General features: G+C 35.7%; 1 protein-coding gene across 1 annotated transcript; it reads right to left on the bottom strand.

Annotated features, from left to right (window-relative positions):
- Positions 1–8433: 8433 nt before the first annotated feature.
- LOC127136623 (uncharacterized) lies at positions 8434–11700 on the bottom strand. The gene is made up of 2 exons (XM_051063159.1): positions 10910–11700; positions 8434–8509 (listed from the first exon to the last, which is right to left on the bottom strand). The coding sequence occupies exons 1-2, from the start codon at positions 11698–11700 to the stop codon at positions 8434–8436; spliced, it is 867 nt and encodes a 288-aa protein (XP_050919116.1).
- Between the last annotated feature and the right edge of the window lie 309 nt (positions 11701–12009).

Below are 12009 nucleotides of genomic sequence, written 5' to 3'. Positions count from 1 at the left end.
TGGTCTAGTTAAAGAATTTGTGTTGAACATCCCTGAGGACATTGCTGATAAAAACAGCAAAGAGTTTTGTAAGGTGTTTGTTAGAGGAAAGTGTATCAAGTTTTCTCCAAATGTGATTAATAAGTTCCTAGGTAGAGGAACAAAAAGTGCTTGTGAACTAGAGGCCATGGACAATAAGGTCTGTAGGGAAATAAATCCTGGACAGGTCAAGGAGTGGCCTAGCAAGAAGCATCTCCCTGCTGGAAAACTAAATGTGAAATATGCTATCTTGCACAAGATAGGGTCAGCAAACTGGGTACCAACCAATCACATCTCTACAATCTCAAATGCTCTTGGAAGGCTCATATTTGCTATTGGAACCAAGCTTAATTTTGATTATGGTAGGTTCATGTTTGAACAAATTGTCAAGCATGCTTCTACAAATGCAGTGAAGCTGCCCATAGCTTTTCCCTCAATGATTTGTGGGATAATCCTGAGCCAGCAACCTGGAATTCTGAGCACAAGTGATATTCCTAGTAGAAGAAAACCTCCCCTATCATTTCATTACAAATTATTTGAAGGAAGTCATGTCAATGACATTGTCATGACATCTGCTTTGAAGAAGCCAGCCTCTCAAGGTGGTCTGATTGCTAAGTTAAAAGAAACTTGTAAGGAATTGGAGACTGGGATAAGGGTAGCTAAAGCCATGAAAGAAGCTTTGGAGGTTCTGATTGAAAGCTTAGAGCAAGGTGATAGAGATAATGTTGGACAAGCCAAGGAAACAAAAGCCCACACCTCTAGTGAGAGGTCTGAATCTCAAGATGAATCAAGTGGCAGTTCTGGGTCTGAAGCTGATGAAGATGCTAGCCCCTCTGACGGAGTTTTGTTGAAGATTTCTCCCCACTTTTATGATGATGTGCTGTTCTGGATGTTCTGATGGTTTTTTTAGCAGTCATGTTTTGATGCCTTGATGTATTTCTTGGGTTCTTTGTGATTTCTCTGGATTCTTTTTATCTCAGCTTTTTAAGTTGTGTATTATTGTGGTTCTGTAACACATAACAACATATTTTGACATTCTATGTGACATTCTCTTTGATTAATAGACATTTATTTTGTCTCATTGGTCTCTTTGGTCTATTTTGACTAAAAAGGGGGAGAAGTAGTTAAAGGAGTTGTAGTTAATATGTGCTATGAAGTAGTTATGATGTAAACAGATGACAGATGGTGTTGAAAAGGATGTTTTGTGTAGTACAAGTGATGTTGGAGGTGATGTTAGATGGGGTGATGTATGTTATAGGGGTTGTTAAAGGAGATGTCTGAGGGGGAGAAGAAGCACATATGTGTTTAATATGTGTTTACTAGTTACTATTTTAGCTAGTAAATGTGTGTTTATTACTTCTGCTGCTAAAAATTGTTGATGTATTTTTACTCTTGTGAACAAATGGTCTGATGTATGTTTTAGCCAAAATTTGCCAAAGGGAGAGTTTGTTGGTTCTATGTGTTGGCAGCAATTTCGGTAAAACCTAGAGTGTTCATAAGTTGTCACAAGTGTTGTCTTGACATAAGATAACATGTACCTGCAGGGTGCTTAAAATGTGAATATGCAGGATTTTATTGAGATGTAAGACCCGATGTCATGACATCTGTATACATAACATTCAGTCTGAATGTTATGTATTATCTGATTGCATTTTTTATGCTAATCTATGTGTGATTGATGTAATGATTGAACGCGCCCTCAATCAGTAATTACAACCAGATTGACTTATTTTCCAACGAGATATAATCAGCTGTCATGAGAAAATATGAATGGAAAATAGTTTTAGGGTTTTGTGATGTCCAAGCCCAGCCAAACGATTCTATAAATAGGGCATGGAATATCTGGTTTTATACACAAGAAATAACGAACGAAATATTGAGAGAGAATAAGGGTTTTAGTCTTGTGTGGTAGTGTGTATTGTAAGCCATTCACTCATCCATAGATGATTGAATTGGACTGATTTTTGAGTTGTAATTTGTTCACTCTAAGCTTGAAGCATGAGTGTGTGTTTACTTGATTGAAGCTTTTAAGCAAGATCAAGTATGTGTCTTTGAAGAGTGTCTTCTTTTCATTGTAATTCTTGTTTTATATCACTGCTGTGATTGAGGGGGAGTGAGTAGGATCTCATATCTAAGAGTTCTTAGGTAGAAGTCGCACAGGTAGAGATTAGGTGAAAAGACTGTAACTTGAAGTTGTTTACTGAGAGTCTTTGAACTAATTATGTTTAGTGGATTTCCTTCCTAGCTTGGTAGCCCTCAGACGTAGGTGAGTTTGCACCGAACTGGGTTAACAATTGCTTGTGTCTCTTGCATTACTGTTCTTTATCTTTTATCCTGTTTGTATTGTTCAGATATTAGTTTCGTGGCATTACTTTCGACATCTCATATCTAATACCAGAATTTCACATATGGAAACGTGTTTAACATGAAAGTTGTTCCCATTGATCTCACCTTTCCAAAAAGTCCAAGATCAACTCATTTGGCCAAAGAATGAAGGACTTGCGCATGGGTTCTTTCCAATGGACCAATTGGATGAATTTCACCTTCACATTTCAAATTCAAATGCATGGGCACATGACATGATTTCAGCATGATACACAAGAGTTTTTGGACCTGAATGCATCACTTGACGGGCTTATCACACGCCCATGCAAGCATGCAATGAAAATTGCTAAATTTGGAAAAATTTGGAAGTGTGTGGAAATGAATCACATTGGCTATAAATACAACCCTCATGGCTCAGAATTGAGGACCTCATGCCCAATCTTTGAACCTACATTGGCTATAATCTTGAAGGTTTTCATTTAAAAACAGAGCTTCAAATCTCATTCTGTTTTGAGATTGAAACTCCAGGAGTCCAAGCCTCTCTTTGATCTTAATCACCTCCTACAAGTTTCTGATGCCTGGCCCAACACAATTGGGATTAAGATCAAGCAAGGTTGAAGCTCCTTCGAAGGTAATTTTTTAGAATTTTCATCTCCTCGTTTCTCCCTCAATTCTTCACTATTCTTTGTGATTTTTGGTTGGCTGAAGTCCTACCAATGCAGGCAACAAGATTGAGTTACTTTGAGGTTAAATCGAAGCAACTCAGTTCATGATCCTCAAAATTCAAATCCTTGTATCTTTTTATATACTTGGAATTGGAGAAAATTGAGGCCAGATTCGAGCTCCTGAGTATTTTTTCTTTAAATCCATGTCCTTGGTTTTCATTTTAGTGGTGGTAGGTGGTGGACCAGTCCGGTGAGTCCACCGGAGAAGAAGACCGGAGTAAGGGCTCTGGTGATGTGTTGGCGTGTCCAAAGCCATTGGATCATGATCTCGCATTTTAATCTCAGCCATCTGCTTTGAATACTAACCCTGCCACGCATTTGACTCAAGTGTTGGTGGAATGCACTTCTGGCCATCAAATCTGCCACCTCAATTAATGAGGGAGATCTGATGGGCCTCTTTTTTATTAATTTCCTTTTTATTTCTGAATTTATGTTTAATTTCTTTATTTTGTTTAATTCATAATAATTTCATTTTTAATCCAAAAAATATGGGACTTTCACCAAAAATATTTAAATATTTTTCTCTTTCATTTCCTGAATTAAAATTATTTTTTGGAATAATTTTGATATTTTTCATGAATTAAATGTTTTTGTGCATATTTTTAATTATTTAAAAATACTTCTGACTTTTCAAAAATAGTGTTTTTTTTGTCTAAAGTTCTCTGACCTTGTTTGACCTAGGATAAATCTCTTGGCTATTTATTTGGTGTTTTGATAAGGTTTTAGGTTTTGACCAAACTAATTTGTATTTTAATGCAGTTTTAAATTGATTTTTAATTGATTAAATGTGTAAAAATTATGTTGAGCCATTTTTATGGTCTTGTGATGTTTGACTATTTGTTTGGGCCTTGGTCAAGGTTGATTTGACTTTTGTTGGATTAAAATCATTGGATTTAGGGGATTGATGAAATGTACATTTTATCTCCCAAAATGAATGAATGATTTTAATTTGGTAAAATTCTTCCCATGACCAATTTGTGTTTCTCTCATTCCCCTCCCCCTTCATCTCCATCCCTATTCTTTTCCATTCCTTTCATTGACCAATGAAATCTCAAATATCCTAAGGCTAATTAGTTCATCAATGACCTTGTGTCAGATGAACCAATACAAGTATGGATGAGATAGGTCCATTCCTCTTGATCTTTTCTTTTAGTGTGTGGTATGTTTTAGGAGTTTGGTTCATCATACCAAATCTCTAACATGCATTAACACCTAATTTTTTATTGCCCAACCTCAGATAGTTGTGACTTCTACATAAGTCCAATTACGATTTCTTAACATATAGCTAAATTTGACCCTAAAGGCATAAAATTCTAGTAAGTGAGATTGTAAGTCTCCCATCTTTCATGGTATTGTGTGGAAACTTGGCCTTTTTCCTTCTTATGGAAGATGTCTTGGTTCAAGGATCCATGCTTGTGAATAGATGGTTGAGTGTTCTCCAAAGAATGACTTAACCAATTAAAAAGCAAAATTACTACTAACATTCAATTAATCTTGACTAACATTTGGTTAACTCATATTAATATTGCCTTACTTTTCAAGTCATTTACTTTATGCTATTTAATTTTTAGTCATTTATCATTCATTGCCATTTACATTTCATTTAACTTGTTTATATTTATGTTATTTTTCACTTTGCTCATTTGAGCCATATCTTGTGATTGTATATATTGTTTGTGCATTTTGATTTTGTTTGTGGCCTTAGGACCTTAAAACACCTAATAAACAACAAAAGCCCTAAAAAATGTTTGGTGGACTATAGATCTTGATCTGAACTTCTGGACTTAGAACTAGGCAACATTCCCTATGCAAAAACGACTTGGCCAGTGCCAACATTCTTAAATCAAGTTATTATGAACTGAGCCTTCATCTGATGTAAGTCTTGGGATGTGTTTTAGTTCATATTCTACATTGTCTTGATGCAAACTGTTATTTTGATCTTGTGCCTAATACTTTATTCTGAGTTAATTAAGGAGTATTTCATCTGGTACATGAGAAGACAAAGGAGACTGCTAGCTATGGGAATTGTTTGCTTGGATGTGGCTATCTTTATTTGATGACTTGATCTTCATGATGTCTGATATTGTTAATTGCCTGATTGATTATTGCTTAATTCAAAGTCGAAAGGGAAAATGGGTTTCTGTATGACATTCTTGTCTGTTGGATTGCATCCCATTGGTTAGATCTTTTCAACTCTTAACTTTTAATTTTATGCTTAGGATTAGTCTCTTTATCTCCTCCCACTTCTTAAATTTCAAAATCTCTCCCCTTTTCAAAAACTTCCTTTGCTTGGGATTTTCAAGCTTAGACCTTATTTCAAATAGAAACTTTGGCTTTATGCCATTGAATTTTTGAACTCCTTTTTCTTAAATCAAACTTGTAAATAAATCTAATCATATAAACTTAAAATTTCAAAAAGATAAAAATAACTAACAACTTCATTCAAACCTTTGGCCCCTTAGTGCCCTTCTCAATTAAATTTTTATTAAAAGCAATTCACCAACTTTGAAATTTTTACCATGAACTACGAGGTTTTGATCCCTCATTTTTATGTTGGTACGTAAGCACAAGTCTGAAGGTCTTGTCAAACACAAAAATATAATCAATGAAATCTTTTCTCATCCCCACACTCTATTTTTCTCAAACATCTTTTATACCAAAAACACATACACACATAAAAAAGGGCTCCCTAGGAGTACCTAGGACACTTTGGGTGTTAACATCTTCCCTCTGTGTAACCAACCCCTTTACCTGTAATCTCTGGCATTTTTATAAGTTTTGATTTGAACACTTCTTATCCTTGGGTTTTGTTCGTACTTTTCCCTTTTTCAGTTGGAAACAATAAAAGCGCGGTGGCAACTCTCGTTTTATTGATGTCAAGCTTATCCATAGCTTGATGGTCATGAATTTACCGCTACAAAAATTAAGTGGCAACTCTACTGGGTAGTAGTCCTTAGTGGGTTTAGCCTACTCCTTTATGTGTATATATTTGTATATTTGATGTTTGTATATTTGTTTGTGTGATATAATCTATCTATTATGCTTGGTGATCTCTGAGTGGTGAGATAAGTTCTAACCCGAACTTGAGTGCAATTAAGATAGGAGGATTGTATAGTCATGTTCAACTTGTGTGGAGTAATCCTTAACAAGTTGGCTTGAGACCCATCTACTTAGTGGAGACCCTTTTGGAGTGACTAATGTCACACAAGCCATTTATGGTTAGGCATTACTTTCTCTGATTTAGGGTCCGAAAAGCTGATGACCGTAGAACATTTAACCCAACTTGGCCTATTTAGGATGTAGTGCGGAGATTGTTCAGGTGTAGACCTGATAACAGTTGTTACGTGATACTACACTCAGACGAGTTTCTCTTGAGAATATCATGGGTTGATGAGTCAGTCATCCTAACATGTAATATCTGATAGATGGGATTAAGATTTTGGGAACTTTTTAGAACATGATCTACAAGTTTTTATCCTTAGTACACTCCTTTGGGATGGTTCCTAACCTGACTCCATGCTCGTGACTCACAACAAACCCTTTGATTCTTGGTTGATCCGATTAATTCACATCAATATCAATGGAACTTGGGTATTGATAAGGTGAAAACCATAATCCTCCAAAATGGATGCTTGATTTTGATGATGACTTCATCCATTCCTTGACCTTTATTTGTGATTGCCTTGTGTGTGATCCCTTGTTTGTGATTGTTGCATTCATGCATCCATATGCATCTTGACATTCATCACACAAAAATAAATTTCAAGGAACTGAGGTCTTATTTGCAAATATTTTCAGACCATAGATTATGGATGAATGAACACTAAGAAGTATAGTTTCAGATGTCCTGATTTGAAAGAGCTAAGGAAGTTGTCATCTTTTGTATTATATCCCTCGAACTTCAAGCAACGTCATGGGAAGCTCTTGTCTGTGTTATCTACTGATGTGGTTGAAGGACTTCTGAGTGTTTTGGTTTAGTTTTATTCCCATCTCTACCGATGCTTCACTTTTCATGATTATCAGCTTATGCCTACGTTAGAGGAGTACGCCCATCTCTTGGGAATACACATATCTGACAAAACACCCTTTAGTGGATTGGAGGAGATTACCATATCTCATATCATAGTTGAAGCTCTTCATTTGAATAAATCTGGGATTGAAGCTAATTTGGTGAAGAAAGGAGGTACTATGGGGTTGACTTCTGAGTTCCTCGTCGGTAAAGCTACTGTCTTTGCTCAAGCTGGTAGTGTGGATGCTTTTAAGGCCATATTTGTATTGCTCATCTATGGTCTAGCTTTGTTCCCTAACATTGACAATTTTATGGATGTTAACGCCATTAGAATTTTCTTAATTGGAAATCTTGTTCCTACTCTGTTGGGTGACATGTATTTCTCTTTGCATTTAAGGAATTCTAAAGGTGGTGGAACTATTGTGTGTTGTGTTCCTCTCCTGTACAACTGGTTTATTTCTCACTTGCCTCAGACGCCTGCTTTCTTGGAGAAAGATCCGCTGTCGCACACAAGTCAAAAACGAGTAACAAAATATAATAAACGGGAAGCGACACCTCGAGTATCGTATCGCAAGGGTTCTTGTATTATTCTTAACCTAATGAAATCGATTTAAGGGGTCGGTTATGTTTTAGTGGTCGATTTAGAAAACAAAGCAAAAAAAGTGATTAAAATAAGTGATTATAAGATAAGCCAATCTACTATTTTCGGTTTCCGGCTAATCATTGGTTTTTACCTACCAATTCCCTAAGCGGCTTCGATCTCTATTCAATTCAAATTCGATTGACAAGCGCAATAGATATATGACAGATTTATATTCCTATATTCCGAATTAAGCAAACGGATAAATACAATCGTGAATTAAGCAAACACGATTTACAAACGCAATTTAACAAAAAAGCGACGAAAACGGCGATTAATAGTTAGGAATGCAATCATACGAATTTAATCAAAACCATTCCACAAAATACAGATTAAGCAAATGAAATTTCATAGAATAAAATTGAAAGAGAACGAAATTAAATTGATAGAATAAAAACCTCAAAGCCTTGGAAATTCGGTTACAGCATATTGACTCTAGGAGATTAGTTCCTCTTCATGATCGCACAAAAGTAAAAAGTTATCGTGAATAATGTGTATTTGCTACAGTACCGCGGCTTCCCTTTTAAACAGAATAAGGGTTTCACTAATAATTCAAACTGGGCCAGAAAACCTAAATTCGACCCAACAAATGGCCCAAAAGAAAATATTTCCTAAAGTACGAAACTTTAACGAATTAATTGAGACGTCTGCACTCCGAATCAACTTTTTTCTTCAACATAAAAGTTGTGCTCTTTCTCTTAGCTTTCCAATGCATGTCAGAACTTGAAAAACGGCATCCCGTATCTCAAATTATGATTTGAACAATTGATAGATATCAAATAACCGCTAAAACTGAAAATAGCAAACGAAAATAGATTAAAGGCAACCACGAACTTAAATCTAAAAACATAATAAAATAGTAAAATAAGCAAAATAAACTAGATAAATGCCCAAGTACAATAATAGAAGAATGTGCATCAAAATGCACTGATCAAATACCCCTACACTTGAACTTTTGCATTCCGAGCAAAATTACAATTTCAAAACAAAAGGAAAGAAAACAGAGCATGCACTTCCAAAAGTTTTCAAGATACAAGGTATAAGCATTATTCTAAGTCTAAGCTTCAAGAATATGGTGTTAGTAAGCAACTTTTTGTGACATTCAAAGCAGATAGAAAAACAGATTACCAAAAAGTACATCAACAGCAGTAAGATCCTCACAGGATATAATTCACTCAACTCTCAAGTGTTTAGATTAACTGTTTATACTTAAAGCACAACATGAAAATTAGTACTACCATAAGCTTGAAAGGACTCTAACATCCACAGTTGAAATACATGCACACAAAGATCAAAAGGACTTTTATTTGGTTGTAACGTGGCCAAGGTAAGGGTGAGATAAATCCTAAGGGGTATTAGGCTAAAATTCAAAGAGATAAAAGAGACTTGAAAGAAACTGCAGGAGTTGAATTTACAAAATATTTCATTCACTTAAAAAACTCTATAGCAATTGTTTTCTCTTCTCCTTCCTTTTTTTATTCATTTTTTTTAAGGAGTATGTATTGACATGTATTAAAATATTACAAACATAATTGCTTTTTTTCTTCCTCTTAGCCGTCTATTTTTTTCTTCCTCTTATCCTTCTATTTTTTCATTCCTTTTTTTTCTATTTTTTTTTATTTTTCTTCCAACTTATGAAATATTATAAACATAATTATTCAACCCCACACAACTCCAAACAAGACTATTTCAACACTTTGAATAGGGTGATAACATTGTTTTTCACTTCTCGGCTTGTAATGAGTTTTAAACAAAAAAGGGAGAATAGGCTCAATGGGGTTTCAAACAAGGGATGAAATTATTTCAGGGTTGACTTTTTGGCTAAATGGCTAAAAAACAAAAGAAAAACAAAAACAAAATTGCCTTTATCATATCAGTGTGCACAAGTAAACAACAGCATCAAGAAGAGTCAATTCAAGTTCTAGAGACTAATAGACATGAGTGAATCACACAAGAAAGAAAGAGATGGATTTTTATATGTTATCCATATAAGGCTCAAAGCTCACCAGGGTTAAGGATCTACTGCTAAAGATATACAATTTAGAGTTTAGTCATACCTATCATACTAAAAATGCACAGCAAATTTTTCACATCACACCACAAGACTTTAGTCAAGAGAACTAAGAAAAATACTCATAATTGTAACTCAAAAACCAAAGGAAAAAGCATGCAATTTTTTTATTTTTTTTTAAGAAAGCAAACAAAAACCAAAACAGAGAAAAAATGAAAACAAAACAAAGAAAACAAAACAAATAAATGGTTCTCTCCCCCACACTTAAAACATACATTGTCCTCAATGAAAGAGCATAAATATAAAATAAGAGTGAGAGAAAGGAAATAACACACCTGAGGAGTCAAGGCGGATAAATGACCGCATAAGCAGCCTTCCCCAAAGAGACCTTTTCTACAGTTTCTTCTTCCAAAGTCGGGTTCTCATGGAGTAGCTTTGGGGAATGTCCATTGATCTTGAAATTTTGATTAGTGCATTTGTCTTGTATTCCAGGATCAAAAAAGTATCTTCGATAAGTAAAAGTGTTGAATGGCCACGTGAAAGTGATCTCCTTTTTCACAACATCAAGAATTAAAGGATTACGGGGCTGCCTCACTACTTTTGTTTCATCTTTAAGTGAGATCCTATGCATACATATGGAAGAGCTAATATCACGAGTGTCAGCCAAGGTCCGTCCAGTTCCCTTCTTATATTTCTGATTAAGTTGAAGCTTTGATGAATAATATGAATCCTCGGGAAGTGGTTTAGGCTCTAAAGAATGTGGTTGTTTAATGCATGGTATGTTTGGGGCAGCCGGAATGTCAAGAGCTTCAGCCACATAAACAACTTCGTTTATACTATCACCCTGCAAGGCAGCATCAATCTCAGCACAAACAACACAAAGGTTAGTGTCAATACAATCATCACATGAATAAACATCATCAAACCCAGATAGAGATGGAAAATCAAGTGAAAACAATTCAGAAAAAGTGTCATCAACCAACTCAGAGATCAATTCAATATGAAAAACAGAATGCTCCTCCAAGGGATGTTTCATGGCATCGAAAATGTTAAATTTTGCAATAATGTCACCAAATTCCATGGACATGGTTCCATCGTCGACATCAATTTTTGTTTTTGCCGTTTTCATGAGCGGTCTGCCTAAAATGATAGGCGATCTGCTTGAATTTGTTTCTCCATACATGTCCAGAATGTAGAAATCTGCAAGAAAAATCAAGTCATTAACTTGAACAAGCACATCTTCCACTACTCCAATAGGGCGAGCCTTACTTCTGTTCGCTAGTTGAATGATTAAACCTGTATGCTGTAAAGGACCAAGATCAAGGTTATTATAAACAAAAGTAGGCATAACATTAATGCCTGCTCCCAAATCAAGCATGCAATTGTTGAATTTACTATCCCTAATGGTACATGGAATATAAAAAGTTCTTGGATCCTTGCACTTTTGAGGTATGGCCTGATTAAAGGATGAAATAGTAGCTTTTTCAGGTGAATGTTTAGGCTGGATAAGGGCTGAAATGTTTCGTCCCAAATTTACTCTCTCACTGCCCTTCAACCTTTTCTTACTTGTGCACAAGTCTTTTAGAAATTTTGCATACTTTGGAACCTGCTTAATAACATCAAGCGGAATATTTACCGTCACTTTTCTGAATACATCTAAAATCTTTCTCTCCTTGTCTCCATCATCAGTCCTTTTATTTTTCAGTATTCTATGTGGGAAGGGAACTGGTGGCACATACTCCTTCTCTTTTTCTTTTTCAGTTTCTACCGCAACAGAGGGTTCAACTTCTATCACAACGGAAGAAGGTTCAGATGTTACCTCAAGAATTTTTTTATTTTTTTCTGGGGCTGGTTTTGTTACCGTCTTGGATCTCAAGGAAATTGCACTCACATTAGCATTAGGGCCTTTAGGATTCACAACTGTTTGGGAAGGAATTTGGTTTGATCCTTGGGCTTGCTGCATGGCATTCATCGACGTGGCAAGCTATCCAATCTGTGTCTGCAAAGTCTGAATACTGGAATCTGTTCGTTGATGAAATTGGAGATTGTTAACAACCATTTGTTTGACAAGATCCTCTAATGAAGGTCCGAAAGGTGCAGAGGTGGAGACTTGGGGAGTGGTATGTGGCAGGGGTGTGAATAATTGTTGTTGGGTGGGTTGCTGGTTTCCATATCGAAGGTTTGGATGGTTCCTCCAATTTGGGTGATGTTTGTTGGTGGACAAGTCAGGAATGTTGTACCCTTTCTGATTGTTGCTTTGGTTGAAAAAGTTAGCTGCATA

This window comes from Lathyrus oleraceus, chromosome 4 (genome assembly GCF_024323335.1).
Source record: "Lathyrus oleraceus cultivar Zhongwan6 chromosome 4, CAAS_Psat_ZW6_1.0, whole genome shotgun sequence".
NCBI classification, from domain to species: Eukaryota; Viridiplantae; Streptophyta; class Magnoliopsida; order Fabales; family Fabaceae; genus Lathyrus; species Lathyrus oleraceus.
This window is presented reverse-complemented; position numbering and strand designations above follow the sequence as displayed.